The 17821-nt window shown below is 37.0% G+C and overlaps 1 protein-coding gene across 13 annotated transcripts in view; it reads right to left on the bottom strand.

The window, feature by feature from the left end:
* NFIB (nuclear factor I B) overlaps positions 1-17821 on the bottom strand; it is a 436690-nt gene that overhangs the window by 21757 nt on the left and 397112 nt on the right. For 5 of the 13 annotated variants that reach the window (XM_059142332.1, XM_059142331.1, XM_059142337.1 and 2 more), the window contains exons 8-10: positions 16600-16784; positions 12316-12481; positions 9116-9198 (exon numbers count right to left, since the gene is read on the bottom strand). In XM_059142332.1, the coding sequence (XP_058998315.1) occupies positions 9116-9198; positions 12316-12481; positions 16600-16784 (434 nt within the window). The remainder of the gene's footprint in view (positions 1-9115; positions 9199-12315; positions 12482-16599; positions 16785-17821) is intronic. The other 8 variants (XM_059142333.1, XM_059142338.1, XM_059142336.1 and 5 more) reach the window with 3 other exon arrangements.

Here is a 17821-nt window from a genome sequence, read left to right as displayed (position 1 = left end):
AGATGATGGTTTTTAATCGTTAGGTAGCCATGCTGTAAATTAGCTGCGTCTCACATTGAAAGATGACTTACAGCAATCCGCTGTACCCTGTTTACTGCTTTTCAGTGAGGATTTCTACAAGATGATGATTGCAGCCAAAGTGCCTTTAAACTGATGGTAAATTATTGTAATCCTTTCTGATAATGTTAAGGCTAAAAAAAATTGGCTATTAAGAACCTTTACGTTTCCTGTTAAACCAATGGGTTTCTACACATTCTAAGTAATAGTGACTCTGGCGTTTTGGAATAATCGTTTTGCGCACTTTTCTACAGATCTATGAGTCTCCAAAAATACCATCTTAAAATTTCCAAAATATGTGTTTTCATTATATTGATAATTTAGTTGAAAGTAATTTTATAAAGAACTGAAAAAATTCCCTTAAGGTAGGCTGGTAGATAGGTAGGTAGGTAGGCAGATGGATAGGTAGATAGACAGATAGATAGATAGATAGATTGAGAGATGGCCAGATAGATTGATAGATACATAGATTCTTCTCAGACTATATTCATAAAGAAGCCATAAACCAGTAAAAAAATTAAATTGGAATGAAAAATATTCTTAAAATGGACCATCAACCTTGCATGATGGAGAAAATGTGTATTTGCTTAGTTTTAAAATCAAACAGATCACAAACTTTATGACGAGATTTTTGACAAGTTCTCCAATTACTTGCATTACTCTAATCAGTAATGCAATGTGATGGGACAGCCTGAACATGGTGGTGGTGGTTGTTGTTGTTTTTATCCCAACAGTAAGCCGATTGTCTATTTCAAAATGTTTTTTAAAAGCAGTACTATGAAAATAATCTAAAAACAGTTTAAAAAAAAAAACAAACACCAAAAAACTTGAGCTCGTGTAAAGATGACCTTAGGGATCACTTATTGATTCTGCTCTAGTCAATGAAAATCCTAGTTTTCACTCAATTAAACATTCTCCAGAATGTAGGTGTCTCTTCAGGCACAGATCATGATAGTTCCGCTAACTTCAGGTTAGCTTCTGTGGGGCCTTCAGCTTAGACTGGAGAGACGTCCGGACAAAGATGCTGTCACAAAGTCACGAGAGCCTAAATGTGACTCGCTGATTAGCGGACTTGTCTCACAAATAATTACAGAACACTGTGTCTCCTTGGAAGGAAGCATTTGTAAACTGCTTAGTTTTTTTGTTGTTCACATGTTGCCCATGTTTCATTTATTTGTTTGTTTACCATCCTAAAAGATGTCAGGTGGGCTATCTTTGGCCACATATATAAGATTTAAAACTAATATATTTTTAGACTTTTCTTTCCTAAGAGTAGTCCCAAAGGGGTTAAACCTGACTACAGCTATTCGCTTTCATCCGCACTTAAGATAAATTCAATTGGAATATTTTCTTCCAAACAGAAAATATGATAAGATACATACAAAACGATCATGGAATACAGTAGCTAGCAATAAGAAATTGGCAAGATATTAATCTGTATTGGATTAATTTCCTCTCTGTTACTGAAAATGAAAAATAAAAAGTATATTTAGTTAGCTACTTAGATTGTGAGGTAACATTTATCAACACTTCCAAAAATTTCGGAGAAGACAGGTGTGTACATGCTTATATGTTATAAATGACTTAAGCCAAGTCACTTAAGCAAGAGACTTTACAGGTACAGGTTTTTTGGTCTTACTTTATTAAGTTTCTTTTGCATTAAGCATCTTTGAATTAATAAACTTCCTGATGAAGTGAAATTTTAAAGGTGATGGTGTGGTGGGGGAAACAAATAATTAAAATAGAAATCACCCCTTCACTAAAGATTTCCATGACATTATTCCTAATAAGATCAATTATGAAGACAGTTTGACAAATTTTGACCAGATTCTAGGTGATAAAAGGTGAATCCTATGTGTATTAAAACTTCTTTGGAGGCCATGTTAAATGTACTTAGTATTACTATAAGTCAGTATCCCCAACAAAAAAAACTTTTTACATTATGCTCTAAATAAATTTAAAATAATAGGTGATAATTGTTATTTAAGGTTGGTATGGGGATTCCTCGCTTTCTGTCCTGCGAGACAGTCAGTGTTACATACTTAAGCTATCAATTTCTTTTAAATTAAAATTTAAAACTTTAATTTTAAGTGGTACCTAAGCTTCAATAACACTGTAATGGCTTTTCCAAGTATTTTCCCTCAAGAATTAGGAAATGACTCACTTTCTCCAATGTAATCAAGCTTAAAACACTAGGTACTGATGAGTTTAGAAATTCAGTCTGTTAAAGTTGTCTGTATGGAGATGGACAGCAATTCTTATTTTTATAACAATAATAGAGTTTGACAGACCTCAGCATATCCATATCTTTATAGAAATGCACACTCACATAAATAATTTTAATTCTTTAATTTATATGCATCTACCAATATGAAATTAGACTACCTAGAAAATTAAGGTAAAATTTATACTAAAACAATTATACTTGGAATTCCAAAAGCACGCAGAAGGTGAAGTACAGAAGTAAGATTCTCTTCCAAAAAAGCTGTGAGTAAAGGGTTAAGGTGGAAATAGTGGAAACAGCTAAGAAAGAAGTGAAGGTAAAGTTTTCACTGCGGATGTTCTTAGGATGGAGTTCTATAAAGTCTCTGGAATGGAAACATTGTTCCTTGCCTACAAGGATGGGTCCAACCAGCTGGCCTCAACAATCTACACAGGAAAAAAAAATATCTACATAAGGGAAAAACACCTGAGATTTGGGTCTTAGCCTTACCTACACTCGACTCACATAGGTAGGTAGCTGACAGCCATAAAGGATCAATATTGCTTGTGATTTCAGAGTTAAGATTTCGTTTATTCCAGTGACGGCCCTCCATTGTTATTAACAGGGGCTTTTGTTAAATGCTTAGCAATTAGCTTTGGGAACAAAGGAAAGAAGGTAAGCAAAATGTTCTATTTTGCTAGACTCAGCAAACAGGCCAATGTACTAACAGTCCTTCATGATGACAACAGCTCTCAGTCGAACCAATAAACCATTAAACTGTAAACAGAATAATCAACACAGGCAAATTTACCTTCTCACTTTTTTTTTTTAAGTTTACAGTGACCCTCAAGGGAATAGCTTGAAAAGTGTGTTTTTGTGTTCTCTCAGGTTTTTTTCATTTCTCCGGATAACCTCAGGGAAACAGATTTTTGAGCAGGAGAGGTGTTTTTGAGGGGGTGCTTAAAAAGATCAACATGCCGATATCCAAACTCTCCTCTAACTCTTAAGTTAGTGGAATTTTATTTTATTGAGATTATTAGTTACTCACCATGGAGCAAATAAAATGGCCTCTGAATGAATGGGGTGTAGCCCGAATGAACAAGCAAAATGTTCAGAATGAAACTGTTATATGTAAGACAGATAACACATTAAAAAAAAAAAAAAAGATATTCAAAATCATCCTGGGACCTTAAGTTCTAATGTCAGTTTCTAAAACTCATGCTTCTTGATATTTAATTGAATTAGTACAGTAGAATTACTTTAAATGGGTATGCATAACCCATGAACAAAGTAAACATAGCTGACCATGAGTCATTAAGTATCAGAAAATGAAAGGCTTTTTTAGATGGAGACTACTTTAACTTGTAAAATTTAAGGTTTCAAGGGAACTCAGAGATTGGGTAATTTAACCTCTACATTTTCCTTTCCAAGATAAAGATACAGGAGAGCAAAGTTTATGGACTTGTCCAAGGTCAGACATGCCCTGATTGTGTCAACATTGAAATACTTGCAAACTCCTAATCCCTGGTTCTCACCCAAGACACTAGATTACCTATCACTGTTCTTTTCCTACCTTGTCCTTCATGGGCAGCCCAAGAATATTTAAGGCTAAAATGGCTGTAATTATAACTTTCAGAATTTCCTCTACTTCCCTGATTCAACTTAGATCTTTTCAAGTAAATATTTTCAGTGAAGAAGACAATTTTTCCCTCGTGATTTTGTTGATTGAATTTAAGGTTACAGCAAACATAACTTTATTTTTACAGTAATTAGAATAGTTTATCTGGATATTAGCATTTGATCCCTTCTCGGGCTTTTGGCTAAGATCAAGTGTGGATATTAGCATTTGATAACTACTCACAGTAAGTGAATAAATAAATGAATGATAAAACAGACCCTGGAAGGTTTTTCTTTTTTTTAAACTTAAGAACTAGCCAAAAAGCTAAACATTTGCATGCCATTATTTTGACTGAAACTTCCTTTAAATGTGTTTCCTCTCCAGCTAGCATATGTGAAGAGTGACCTCTTATCCATTTACATACCTACCCAGAAGTCATGTGATAGGGTTTTACGTCAAGCTGTCAATTATGATAACAGACACAATAAGAACAGCCAGTGTGTTGATAGGCTGCTTCCTGACTTTATTGAAAGGTTTGTTGATCGTCCACTTGTGTCCTTTCAATTGCTTGCCTCTAATAAAAGACTACCTCTTCACAGTGGTCTCAATGTACCTAGCTTTGGCTTTCCCATTTGCCAGGACAAACATCGTAAAGAAATTTCAATTAATTATTTTAATAAAATAAAAAATCCTACAGAGGCAATGTCTTAGGAAGGCCATCTGGTGTAACAGACATGTCCACTATAACGAAAAGTACCTCCAAATTTGAGTTGTGAAACTGTATCAAGGAAAGTGTTGAAAATATTTTTAATATAAGGTGGCCCAGTAATTGAAATTGAAAATAATAGCATTAAATAGTCATGCAAGAGTCGTAACATGCTGAAGCTCAAGCACCAATAAAACCCATGCAGTTGTGTGCATATGTAATGCAAGGACCTGAGATGATCAGGCTGTGCATTCATTAGAGGTAACAGTAAGTACTATATATAGTCAGGAGATTATTATTTTGAGAGATGATGAAAATAAGCCTTATGTCTTACATACTAGAGCTTACTTGACTTTGTTGTCTCCCTTTGGAAAGGCAAGAGGGACCTCCCATTTATTTTATCAAAATCTCAAATCTGTATCAAAAGTTTATATGCTTTCAATAGTTGGTTTGAATTGTAATCTTCTATTTCCAAACGAGAAGCTTCTTAGCTACAAACATTTACTTCCAACTTGCAGTAAGATTTTTTAAATATTTTATGCTGATGTATAATAGTAAAGATTTATATTTTTATTACAACCTTACACTCAAATAGAAGGGTGAAAATCAAGGTAACTAGACCCTCTTTGATCATGCAACTTTCTATGAGAGCAAAGAAAGAAGGCCTGAGACTTAACAAATTCGTGGTGAGGTTGACCAGATAAGGAACTGGTGCTAATTCATGTAAGTTGTCTCATATTCGCCATTTATGCTAAAATAGGTAGACTGGATTACGGAATAATTTCTGTATTTTCAAATACTGAGCAACATCCAAGACTCTGCTATAGAGCTCCCTTTTTCTCAGAGAGACAAAACTTGGGACGTGTACCTCCCCCCTTGCCTATCGTGGTGCATGTGCACATGCCCTCGTGCAGTACAAGGAAAGGAAAGCACTGCGTTCTACTAAACTTCTGTGAGGTTAACTCAGAGAGGAGGTCTTTGACATTTGTGAAAAGTTCCAAATCATAAAAAAGACATTTCTTTTTTAGTCAGGAAAGACTACAGAGTTCAGTTTCCCAAAGCAGGACCCAGGAGTTCCTCAAGCCACCACACCATCTTCCAACAGGAAAGTTAAAGAAGAATATGGAGTTCCAACTGATACCTGCTTTTAAGATCTTCCCAAGCCAACAGTGAGTGCATGAACTAAGCCAATCACCCCAGAGACAGTCTAGTTCCAGACCTTGAACCACACAACACACAAGATTGTAGTAGAGGATAAAAGAAAAATTTCAAGTCCTGATCAGCCGGCATGAGTTGATTATCATGACCAGTTAGAGAGGTTTGTTTTTAATGGCAAATTATCAACTGGTTTACATGAATCTTTTTGAACTATTCTTCATGATTATGGATTTTTTTATTTTTAGATTCAAATGAGATATCATAGTTGCAGTGACAGGTGAAATTCCTGTGTCAGAAAAAATCTAGTATTTCAAGTCAGTTAATGACCGATAAGAATCAGTAATAACCATTATCATGGAGCACAGAGAGGTATAATTACTAATAACAGCTGTATGTGTACCAAGTTGATGGGCATAAAAGCATATACTTTTAGGATTCAAATCTGCCGATATGGATATATTACTCTTACAAGTGGAACATAGGGTTAATTTTAACATTGGCCATCTCAATCAAAGAAGGCCAGTAGCCTTGTGTATTAGAAGTGACTATTTTGAAAGGTCTACTTTATTATCATCTTGTGGAAAGATTATTAATAAGATAGAATGATTCAACAATTTTAAATTTATCGTTAACCCTAATTTATGTAGGCTATATTAAAGTTCTTTTCTGAGAAAAAATAGCACTGCACATTACACATCAATACTTTTCATAACCTAAAAGGATAAATCTTTATAAAGCAGCCGCCAATAAACTGAAGAATGTACCTGGCAACAATATTTATTCTTAAGGGGTCATGTATATTAAAGGCTATGGGGAATGTTTAAAAGAACTCTCTCAGACTAAATCCATTGCCTTTCTAATTTTGAATTTCTCCTAGCTAATATAAAATGATTGATTACCTTTATTTCATGTACCCCTTGATTTTCCTTTTCATTCATCACTGAGTGCTTTAAACCAAATGCATTTAGAACCTGCTGTTACAAGAGTGGTCTCTTTTAAATCTTTGTAAAGTAATGAAAGGACACAGTAAATCAATCTCATTTCTGCTGTGGGAAAGCATAACCTTTACTCTACTGCAGTCACTTAAACTATTCCTGTCCCTCTGTTCCTGGATAGTAAGCCTGAAACTTCAGCTCAATGGTTCTTTTAAAATTTAGAAGCATAAAAGTAATCATCTTTTAACTGGAACCTTACTTCAGTAATATTCGCGTACAGTATGAAATGCACGCACATGTTTTCTGCATGCCTCAAAATTGTAGCTCATTATAACTTTGGTATATTGAGCTGCTTTGTTTCAAAAAGTAGCACAAAGTCTTCCATCATGCGCAGGGCAAATTATCCGTTTGCCTGGTAAATACCAGTACGTTCCATAAACGTCAACTGCATTTGACCAAACAAATATTATTTACATTGTTAACAGGTCTTCACTTGACACTGTCCACTTAAACAAGAAGTGGTGGTCTTTGATAAGAAAAGTCTGTAGCTCCAGAATACATGTGTGTGTGTGTGTGTGTGTGTGTGTGTGTGTATTTTCCAATTAAAATGTGCTCCGACCTCCATCTCTCTGAAGACTCACACTTTGCTGAGGCTTGCTAAGTTTTCTTGATCTATCCTTGGGATAAGTGAAAAAAGTAACTTCTGCACGATGAACTTTTGTGATCATAATAACGTGAATCATAAATACAGATATGAAAAGAATATTAAAGCTGCCGTGGGTGAGCACAGGGGGATGGGAAGACTACTTCTAAATACATGAAACTGGGTATAATCTTAATGTTTTTGGTGCTAAAGGTTTAAATAATGGAGGCATGTGTCTATGAATTAAAAATTAACTAGAAAGTAGAGATGTGTCATAAAGAATAATGCAAATCCCATGGTAAAAATATTTCTGAAAATATGTGGAATGATTTTTAAAAGAGCAAGCCTCTGAACCTATAAATCCTACATATGTTTTTAAAAAATACAGTGAACATATACATTTGTCAAATAGAACCATATTATAGTAATTATAACACATTTCATATTATAGCAATTTTAGAGGTGAAAAAAAGCAACATTCCAGAGAATTATGTTGAAAAGCCAATGGTGGGCAAAACCACTAATTATTATTTGGTATTTTTTGTAACTGTGTACAGATGTTTTCAGTTAGTTCTCACTCTTTTGTTTTGTTTTGCTTTTTAAAACTCTGGCACAGCCTCAAGTATCTTGAATAAGCTATCATCTTTAGGATTTTTCTCTGAACTCTACATGTGGTGACCTTTGATCTACGTGGTCTGCTACCTTGGTCCGCAACTGGGCAGGACTTGGGAATTCCGCAGGAGGCATGGCTAAGAACGACACAACACAAGCTAGGTGGGCGAGTCCAGGACAAAAGAAGCAGGGATGAGTCCCTGCTGCGCAGGCTGACCGTGTACGTAAAAACAGACAGATGCGACATAAGCCCATACATCTTACGAACGAAGAGCCAGTTAGTTACACCAGCTCTTTCTTATTCATAGACTACTTTTCCCTACTTAATATTTTGCACGCTGTTTATTTCGAACCGCTCTGTTATCAGAGTTTGAGAGCAGCAAACATATGCATCATAAAATATATTTAAATTCTGAAGTGTTTAGAATTATTTCTGTTATCCCTTAACTAGAATCGTGGGATTTCTGTATTGGTAAGTTCCATGCTTTTGACTGTGGCTAATTTGTTTATAAGCCACCATTAATCCTGGCTGTATATTTTCACAGTTTGGGTAAACACTTCATTTGCATTAAATTTACAGCATTAATGAGATGTGAAATTTAAAATGCTACTTGAAACATAAATGATGTAAGAAAGCAGAACAAAAAAAAGTGTTTTATCACATCTGAAATCAGTAAACCAATTTAAACCTATTAAAACAGGAATGATGTGTCGCCCGAGATTTTAGCTTCATAACTCATCCTCTTGGACTAAAAGTCCAAAATGAGGAGTAAAACATCTGGAAAATATGAAAGAGCTCAAAAAACACAAATTGTGTACTGCTTCTACCCTAATGGGCTTTTTAATCAGTTTTCAATTTTTTTGTCTTCGGAAGCTAAAGGCTAGTAAGTTCTCAATAGCCAATGAGACTGAGGAAAATACCCTGGCCGAGACCCAGTTTACTCATGGATGTTATGGATAGAGGTCACAGAGATGGAAAAGGTCTTGAGCCAATTTGAGCAAGCCTGTTTAGAGAGGCAAGAAACAAAGGATAAATGAGAAAATATTCTGGAAAATGAAATGATCAGTTTCTTTCCCAGAAGCCCCGGGAGCCCCGTTCTGAGTCCAGATCTGAGAGGCAGCATGGAGAGAGCACCAATGCGAAAGCGTGCTACACCGTCACACCTGGGTGAAGCTTGCCCACCTGTTGCTGATGTAGGAAGGATGGGTCTCTTGGGCTTAGTCCCACATATCGATTGGCTTGAGATGTGCCTGAGGCTGTGTAGGCTGATTAAGGAAGAACAAAAACAAAGATAAAAATTGTGAACTATCAGAATGAACACCCTGTCCATGTAAAAGAAAACCCAGGACGTGGGACAGGCAACCAAAAAAAAAAAAAAAAAGTGTCTCTATTTCTTTATTCTTTCGTCTGAGTGAACACCAAGTGACATTAAAGAATTGGCAGTTGACCTCAACTCAACCCGTTTACCTCCCTCCCCAAAAATCTGTCCAATTAACCACATCCCAGCCTCTGGTATGGGTATCCCACGCTTCTAGGCTCTGGTACAGTCCGGCAGGAGAACCAAGGACTGGCTAAGTAGAAGGGTCCTTTTCCTACATGTCATGTTTCACCAGATAGTAGCTGTCTGATAATGCGAGCATCAATGATAGTCTGTGATTCTAAGTGTAAGACTAAAAGTCTATTGGGAAAAAGTGAAAGCTTGTAATGAATGGGATTTAAGCAGATGTGCTTAATGATACAAAATGAAACATGTCTTACTGAAGAGAAAATCTAATATTCCTAACATGAGGGAGGAGCCTCTCTACTTATTATATTATTTAGAGTGAATTAAGTCAGTATTTCATTTAGTGTGAAAATGACCTTAGATTTGACAGAAATGTTTTTGAAAAAAAAATTCTTTCTTTTCCATAAGCACAAAAAGTCGATTTCTTGCGACTGGTCTAGGGAAGGGGTGGTGACACCTTTGAAAGTCTTGGCCACCCGGCACTAAGGACCAATGGCGAATATTCTTAAAGTTATTTAGTCTCACCCTGCAAGTCCTTTTTGTAGAGGTGCTTTTTGATACACCGTGAATTTTCCAAAGAAAACGTCTCCCTATTCCTAAAGATTTGTTTGTTTTCCCAAGGAAAGGAGTTCCCGGCACGACAGCGTTCTCCTTGCTCCGTGCTGGAATAAACAGAAGCACTACATTTTCACCACTCATGTTACATCTACAGCTCTGAAGGAAGCTAAAATGTTTGGTTTAACACTATCATATTGATAAGAAATCCAGACATTAACCTTTAAAAGGTTTTGGTTTTGTTTTTTTGACCAAATATATTCATTCTGCCATGTTCATTGGAAGGGTTGCAGAATTAGATCCATTGAGGGTTTTGTGAGGTTAACTTTTTAAAACAGTGAAGATGCTCACAATTCATTATTAATTACTCCTGAATAAAGGGCCCATCCAAGGGCAGCCAGAAGAGCCAGGGGCCCCACTGAATGTCCAGGCTCCTGGGAGTCAAAGGACAGCATGGACAGCTGGAGATAGGCCTCATCGTTAGAGAGTCGCAAAACAAGCGCGCAGTATTTTCCTCTTCTCAGCCATGAGAAAGAGGTTTCCCTGGTCTATGTGTTTTCTTTAATTTTATTGACTTATCAGTTCAATGACCCATTTTTCATTATTAGTGCTATCTCGAGAGCTAGAGCTACAAGTCTGTGTAGAGGAAAGAAAAACAAGTCACTCTATTTCTTTTAAGCAGGAGTGGAAAATGGGCTGATACAGCCATCTTCACACAACCAATATATCCCTTCTGAATATTTCGCAATTTTATTAGTCAAATCAGATCCCTTTTTGACCAACCTGTAGGTGAGTACAAGAATAATGTATCAGCAAGCAGGCTGACAGCACTCCCATAGTGAGCTGTGATCATTTGGGTCTGATCTTCACTTGCATGTCATCTATTAATGTCACTAGAAGGGTAGGTAGGTACCTGAAGTTTCTAGAACTTGGTTTGGATCATTTATCCCTTGATAGTCTTTCAAAGACTTAAAAAAAAAGATCTTTGTTTCTATTTGCCTTAATTTAAATTGCTGACTTTGCTGAAAGATGCCAACACATCCACTTTTAAAAGTATTTGGGTGGCTGTACTGTACATAGCTAATCTTTAGAACAAAAGAATTTTTAGTCTTCCTTGACTATGCATTCAGGGAAGTGTTCATTGGACCCTCTACCAACAGACCAGTTAGAAAAATTAATGATTATTGATGGGAATTACAAGTCTACCTGGACTGATTAGGCTATGGGGTCTCATAAATTTTGAGAAAGGAATGCTGAATTCACTGTACCCTCACACTATGTCCTTTTTTCTTGTAGTGTTCCATCCTAGGTTTTCAGAAGCCCCCCTCACCAATAAGTAAATAAATAAATAAATAAATAAAAATAAATAGAAAACGTCTTTCCAAAACCTGAGAAAGAGAGAACAAGTGGGGTTTCTGTAATTTCACTTAGAACAGAGCATGTCAATTTTTTTTGTTCTAGGAAAGAAAATGACACCTCTGAATTTCAGATATGGAATGCGTAATTGATGAGGCGTGGGCTAATTCCTCCTGACTGGAACTTTCTCTATTCCACTGTACTAGTTCTAGGAAGCCCGTTAGTTTGGACGAAGCCAATCGAAAAACTGGGTAATAATTTTCTTTGTATTGATGAGTATTCTGTATGAAGAAGCAAAGGATTCATTGGTTTATTGGTATGTTCTATGTCAAGTTCACCAGCTAAATCTCTGATGTTATGGCCGTGTTCAAAAGCATAGTACCTGATGTATCATGATAAACCAAACAAACAAACAAATAAAAAAAAGTCACAATGACAGTGTAGGTAGCTTACATGTACCTAATACTCAGCTTCCAAATGTCCTCATTTGCACCCAATATTGTGTTAACTGTTTTTTTGCAGTGACATAACCTATGGTAATATAAACGTGCAATTATCTTCCAGAGGCACAGATTCAATCTGCCTTGTGAAGGACACTGATTTCTATAAGAATGCTCCAATAAGTAACAATGATCTGCTCTCTCTCTGGGTGACTGAGAAACCTCAAACACTACATTATGTTATTCGGTGTCTTTTTCAATGTATACCTTGAACGAGCAGGCATGACTTGTCATTTTTGTTAGAGCTGTTTATTCAAACGAATAAGCTTCTCCCTTTTCAAATATGATAGATGGACTGAAATTTGATAAGAGAGAGCTTGTGATAGCCAGGCCACATACATGCCTGCTAGTTCCACATAAATGAGAAATCTCCATCGGGTCCAAAAAGTTGTCCTGTTCTCCACCTTGGATCAGGTATCCAATGGTGCCTTTGATGGACATTTCTCATTTCCTACAGAAATACTTACTGGTTGCTGTAGGTGAAGCTGCCTCACCTTCAGTGGATGTAGTGATGGGTTTAGTATCTGTCATGGTCAGGGTCACAGGTCGCACTGCACTGGGATGGGGAGAGGGTGCCAAGACAGGTGTGAAATGGCCAGGCACTTTCCCTACCACTTGACCACTGCTGTTAGGCTACAAAACAAAAACAGAATGTCCGGTGAAACAATCCAAAAGGCAGTCATATCGTCCAACAGCTCCACTCCGTGCACTTGGACGCGGGAACACTGCATCCTTGCTGGGAAGGCCACAAGCCCTTTCAAGTCTGAGTCACAGAGACCAACCAGCGGTTAGTGGTAAAAAGAAGCAGCAGCATTTCAAAGAAAGTCTTCACCTTCGAAACACTTTGCATGGGTGAGTTTGTCTTTACAACCCCCCTGAGAGTCAGGCAGAACTGATCCTTTCGTTGGGTAGCACAGAAGACTCAAGGAGAGACTTACACGCTCAGCCCAAGACAACAATGTAAGTTCTTCCTGACCTAGGGAGAATTTGAGCCATGCCTCCTTCTCTGCTCTTCGTTTTCTACAGTGAGTCAGTTTGGGCTCTCAGAACACAATTGTCACCCAATGATGATGTCACTTACACAAAGAAGATGAGGTATCAAGGAGATCGAACACATCAAACTCAATGGTTTCCATCATTTCTAGTCAATCTGCATTCAGAAACTCTAGTCTTCCGTCATATGCAAGGATGCTGGGACACACATACCAAACCCTTTAAATTCCAGGATCTCCACTTGCCTTTTGCTGATTTACTCAGACGAGCAGACAGAATGATATTTAAAGCATTTAAAATTTCAGATCCACACAATGATAGCCAATGATGGACTTGGTCTGACCTTACAGCTACAAATAAAAGACTTCCAAAGTCAATTAAAATGTGCTGAAATAAAGCAGAGGGGCAATCAAATATACTTTGTTACTTAAGTTCCTCCCCCATGGCCGGGCATGGAGAGTTACACAAAACATTATTGTTGACACTTGTGGGGAGCAACTGAGAGAATCCCCAGGGCAATGATGGAAAAGATATTAATATCCAACTTTTAGCCCCACGTATGAAAATAGTGTCTGTGGTAGGAGACAAAATCCTAAGGGTACACTGCTTGGAAAAAAAAAAATACTGGAATGCTTTTTTCTAGACAAAGAACACTATTCTTGATGACCCTTCATGTTGGACTTCTCCACTGTACGGTGCTCATCCCAATTCACCATGAGAGTATGCGCCATAAATATTTAGCCTATCTAATCAGAATGTTAAAGGCAAAGAATGCAATGAAGCAGAATATTTATCTAAATACCTGCCCATAAATTACCAGGAGTCATTTCTTTAGACAAAAAGATGAACAGCTAATAACACTTAAATACTGTAACTTACAGACATGAACTAATAAGTCTTCGGTTGGGTTCCTCAGAGGCCACATTATTTATTCTATAAAGAAAATAGACTTCTTGAATATCCTGCCTATTCATCATGAGTAATTTAAAGTATTTAACTTTATGTCAGGAAAATTGACCAGAGCTTCCCCCCCTACGGAAACCTATGAGAGTTGTATCGTTAGACTAATTTTATTTAAAATAATCCACTGAATAGCATGGCTGTCTCACGCTAATCGGTGCAGCAGCAATGCAATTAATCTCCAAATTGCTGTGGGGAGGATGAGGCATCTCAGTGGCTAGACTTGGTAATCAAAATCAGTACAGGGCTGGAGGAAATTTGGGAGGGGATAGTGGACCCCAGGTGAACAAGCCCTCAGCAACCGCCCCCCCTCGTCCTGGCCTAAGCTAAACAGGTAAATATCAAGAGTCCTCTTTTGAAATGCAAATTAACTGGTTTTGAGTTGGAGTTAAAAATCAAAGGAGCTATGATGTGTCCATAAAAACTATTCTGCAGTTGACTAGAAAGATGCCTTTTCCTTTCAAGTGGAAAAAGTAGTTTTTTCTAAAGCAGATTCTGGGGATCTGAACGCTGCAAAAGACCGGTGTATATATCTTCCTCAAGAAAGAAGAGCGATCCTGTTTTATCATTGGTGGTATATTCGGTAGTAAAATACATTTCTCTATACTGTGTTCACCGAAACAGTTCCATAGGACCTAACTGAGAACACAGGACAGAAGAACGACAATAATGCCAAGAAAATGCTGCTCCAGGATCTGATATGACCTCGCTCATTCTGAGAGCTTTGTCTACTGGAACAGCATTGACATGAACCAACAGACATTTCTCTCATTTAAAAAGAATAAAACTGACAAAGAAACAAGTCGGTCCCAAGCCCAACAGACACATTTTCTGGAATTTAGGGTCTGGAAGAATGGAAGGTTATTCCTTTTGGATTTTCTACTGGTTCAGATGAAGTTATACTATAAAGCTTCTCTTTTAAGGCTGTTAGATGAACTTTCATAGCGTAGAAAGGAAAAGAGAGACATTTTATCTGAAAATAAAGTTCAACCGCACTGGGAAAGGATCACCCTGCCTAGTATGTAGTCACTCCTATTATACAAAATCCTGAGAGGGGATTTTTTTTTTTTTTTTTTTTTGATTGAGATGAAAGTAAGATGCTTCTCTCAGAAGCTCAATCTTTACCTTAAAAATAGGAAGAAAAGCAGAACAATAAGGCAGATTATCACCTAATATGCCCTCTTAACTTATAAAGAAATGGAAATATACCTAAAACAAGCACTGAATAATTAAAGAAATGCGTAACACTAAGGGCCTGATTTTAATTTGCATAATTTTTCCCCTAACAGTGCCTAATTAAGACATCAGTTAAAAAAAAAATCCAATGGAACTCTAAGATTTTCCACACTGAATTAACGTTAAGGACTTTTAATGGATGTCTTAATTAGACTTTGTTATTCATGGAAATTCTACTCAAATTAAAATCAGACCTTGTGCGCACTGTTCCCAGCTGAGTCTAGCAAAATGCTCTATGGAACTGAGACTCTTGAATCCATGATCTGACAGCAAATTTTATTTCTCAACTGATATACTAAGATCCCACTTCTTTTACTTAAAAATTCTTATTATAGTCATCAAAAGTGCTATAATGTTTGGACCTTTTCTTCTAAAATGCAAATGGCTTAACTACAAAGTCACAACTCAAGAATGGTGTCTTCAGTTTAGTATTATTAGTCAACAGAACTAAAAGTACAGGTGATTTTTTTAAGCAACCCAAATGGTGTTGGCTATGTTGTTACTCAAAAATAAAACGTTCCCAAAAAAGACCATTTTGCTTCATTCTAACAATTATGACCAAAATTGATTCCTTCAGATCTTTTCTTTGTTAATTCTAAATTAATATGCACATACTAGTCACTGGTATTTGAGTAACTGAACGGCATTAAAGACAGAATGCTTACGACAATCTCGCAGAGCATTAAAAGGTATAGTGAGGAGTGAGCAGGAGTGTTGAAGGTAAAGCAGCAATGTCACATACCAGACCTGAAGATCAAAACTACATTACAGACTTTGGATGTTACAGTTTGTGCCAGCTCTGACACAAAGCCTATCTATTTGATCATGAAAAGTGCTCTTGTATCAAATCACTATTAAGTGAGCTCTCCATAGAAGAAGCCACACTTTTAAGGAGTGAGAAAGGGATAGGAGTCACTACACTTACACAATAAAAGTCCCTAAAACCACTGCATGGTATTTTAATAAATAAATAAGAGAGAGAGAGAGAGAGAGAGAGAGAAAGAAAGAAAGAAAAAAAGAAAAGACCCTTCTGGTAATGTCATTCATTGTTAAATGTAGTCATGTCTGTGCAAAGAATATTCAAGTAGTCATCAAACACTGACAATGTTTACATTACCAAAGCTGATTTTAATACCTAATAGTTGGCCTCTAAATACGACTGTAAGTTCTTTTCTGTGTGTTTATTTTAGCGCATACCTTGCTCCTGCCTGAAATAAGCACTCTGTGTCTGTGCTAAACCCGGTATTTCAGAGGTGTGAACACCAGCTCTGAGCTTTTTTGTCAATGTACTTTCTGCATAAACTTTCTTTGCAGTCAATGAAAATTCAAAAACGTCAAACCAGAGACATCTTCACAAATGTGCCCCTTTGGGGCAAGACTTCCTACCTGTCATTCAGCCACCTTTAAATAAAAACTTACTGAGTCACCCAGAACCTTCCTGAAGATGGCTTTCAAAAGCTCCATGTTCTGCCAGACACAGCGTCTGAATAAGCTTCATGTCTGAGAGTCAGACCTGTTCCATCTCCCTTAGGCCCTCCTCTTATTCGCTCTCGCGTTTTTACCTGGCTGGTTTGCGGACTGGATGGGTCATAAGAAGGTACATAGTTCTTCAGAGTATCCTGAGGATTCAGGTGGGGAGGATATCTGATTGTTGGATGAGAAAAGTAGCTCGATGGGGCTGGCGGAAGAATAGCTTGTGTTGGAAATGGCAGCGGTGAGGGTGGCGGTGGAGTTCGAGTGGAGATGACTGCACGGGACACAAAAGGGGAGACTGAGGTCAGCTGTGGCGCCCGCCCCCCGGCACGCGCAAGGCTCGTCCCTGCTTCCCCGGGACCCACCCACTCGCTGATCCCCTCTGGCGGTAAGAATGCACAGCCCTGACCCCACTCTGGGGAACGAGCAATCTGGCTTCCCGGTCCTATGAACGCTGAACCCAAGGAAGATTTTCTTTTATGGGGGAAGCCAATATTTCATAAGAACGTTCCTTTAAGCAGTCATTTCCCATCAGAATACAATCTTTGATCAGCAAGTGTTTGTCTCTTAAGTCCAGACCAACTCACAGAATTAATTAAAAGGCAGGGGCACACACAGACTCTCTACTGAAATTCAAAACAAAAGTGGACTCTGATTTTAAATAAATATTTTCCCTATACGTCCTAGCGGGAGGTAGGTTAAAAGAGAAGCCAATAATTAGGAAACAATAATGTGCTGAATAATTGTCTGATCATTGGACAAATGCTTATGAACATTTGATCATAGAGTTTGAGACCTCTTTTTCCTAATGAATTTGTTCCTTTCAAAACCAAAAGAACTCTATTCTGTAACTATTTTTTCTTCCTACTCTAACTTTTATTACATGTAGCTTAAAAGATGTTATTACGATAAGACTAAGAATAAAACCTCCAGAAATGTGAATTTAAATGTTCATATACTCGTATTAACTTAACTATAAATCACATATTTTATAAAGGGAAATAATATATAAAACATATGTGATGTAGATGATGTTTAATTGTGCTGTAATTTTTCAGCATCAGTATGACCATAATTTATTTGGTCATATATTTGAAATATAATTCTTAAGTTTGAAATATGGGAAAGAATATAATTGCACAATCATTATCTCTATAATGTTGAGGAAAATAACCACATAAGTACAATTTAAGAGTACCAATGAATATATGTAGAAGTGAAGATTAAATGTCTGTTTCTATTTAATGTTTTGATCCAAATCATAGGAAATTACATATGATAAATGTTTAGTGTTTTATGAAAAAACTTAGC

This window comes from Mustela lutreola, chromosome 12 (genome assembly GCF_030435805.1).
Source record: "Mustela lutreola isolate mMusLut2 chromosome 12, mMusLut2.pri, whole genome shotgun sequence".
NCBI lineage: Eukaryota > Metazoa > Chordata > Mammalia > Carnivora > Mustelidae > Mustela > Mustela lutreola.
This window is presented reverse-complemented; position numbering and strand designations above follow the sequence as displayed.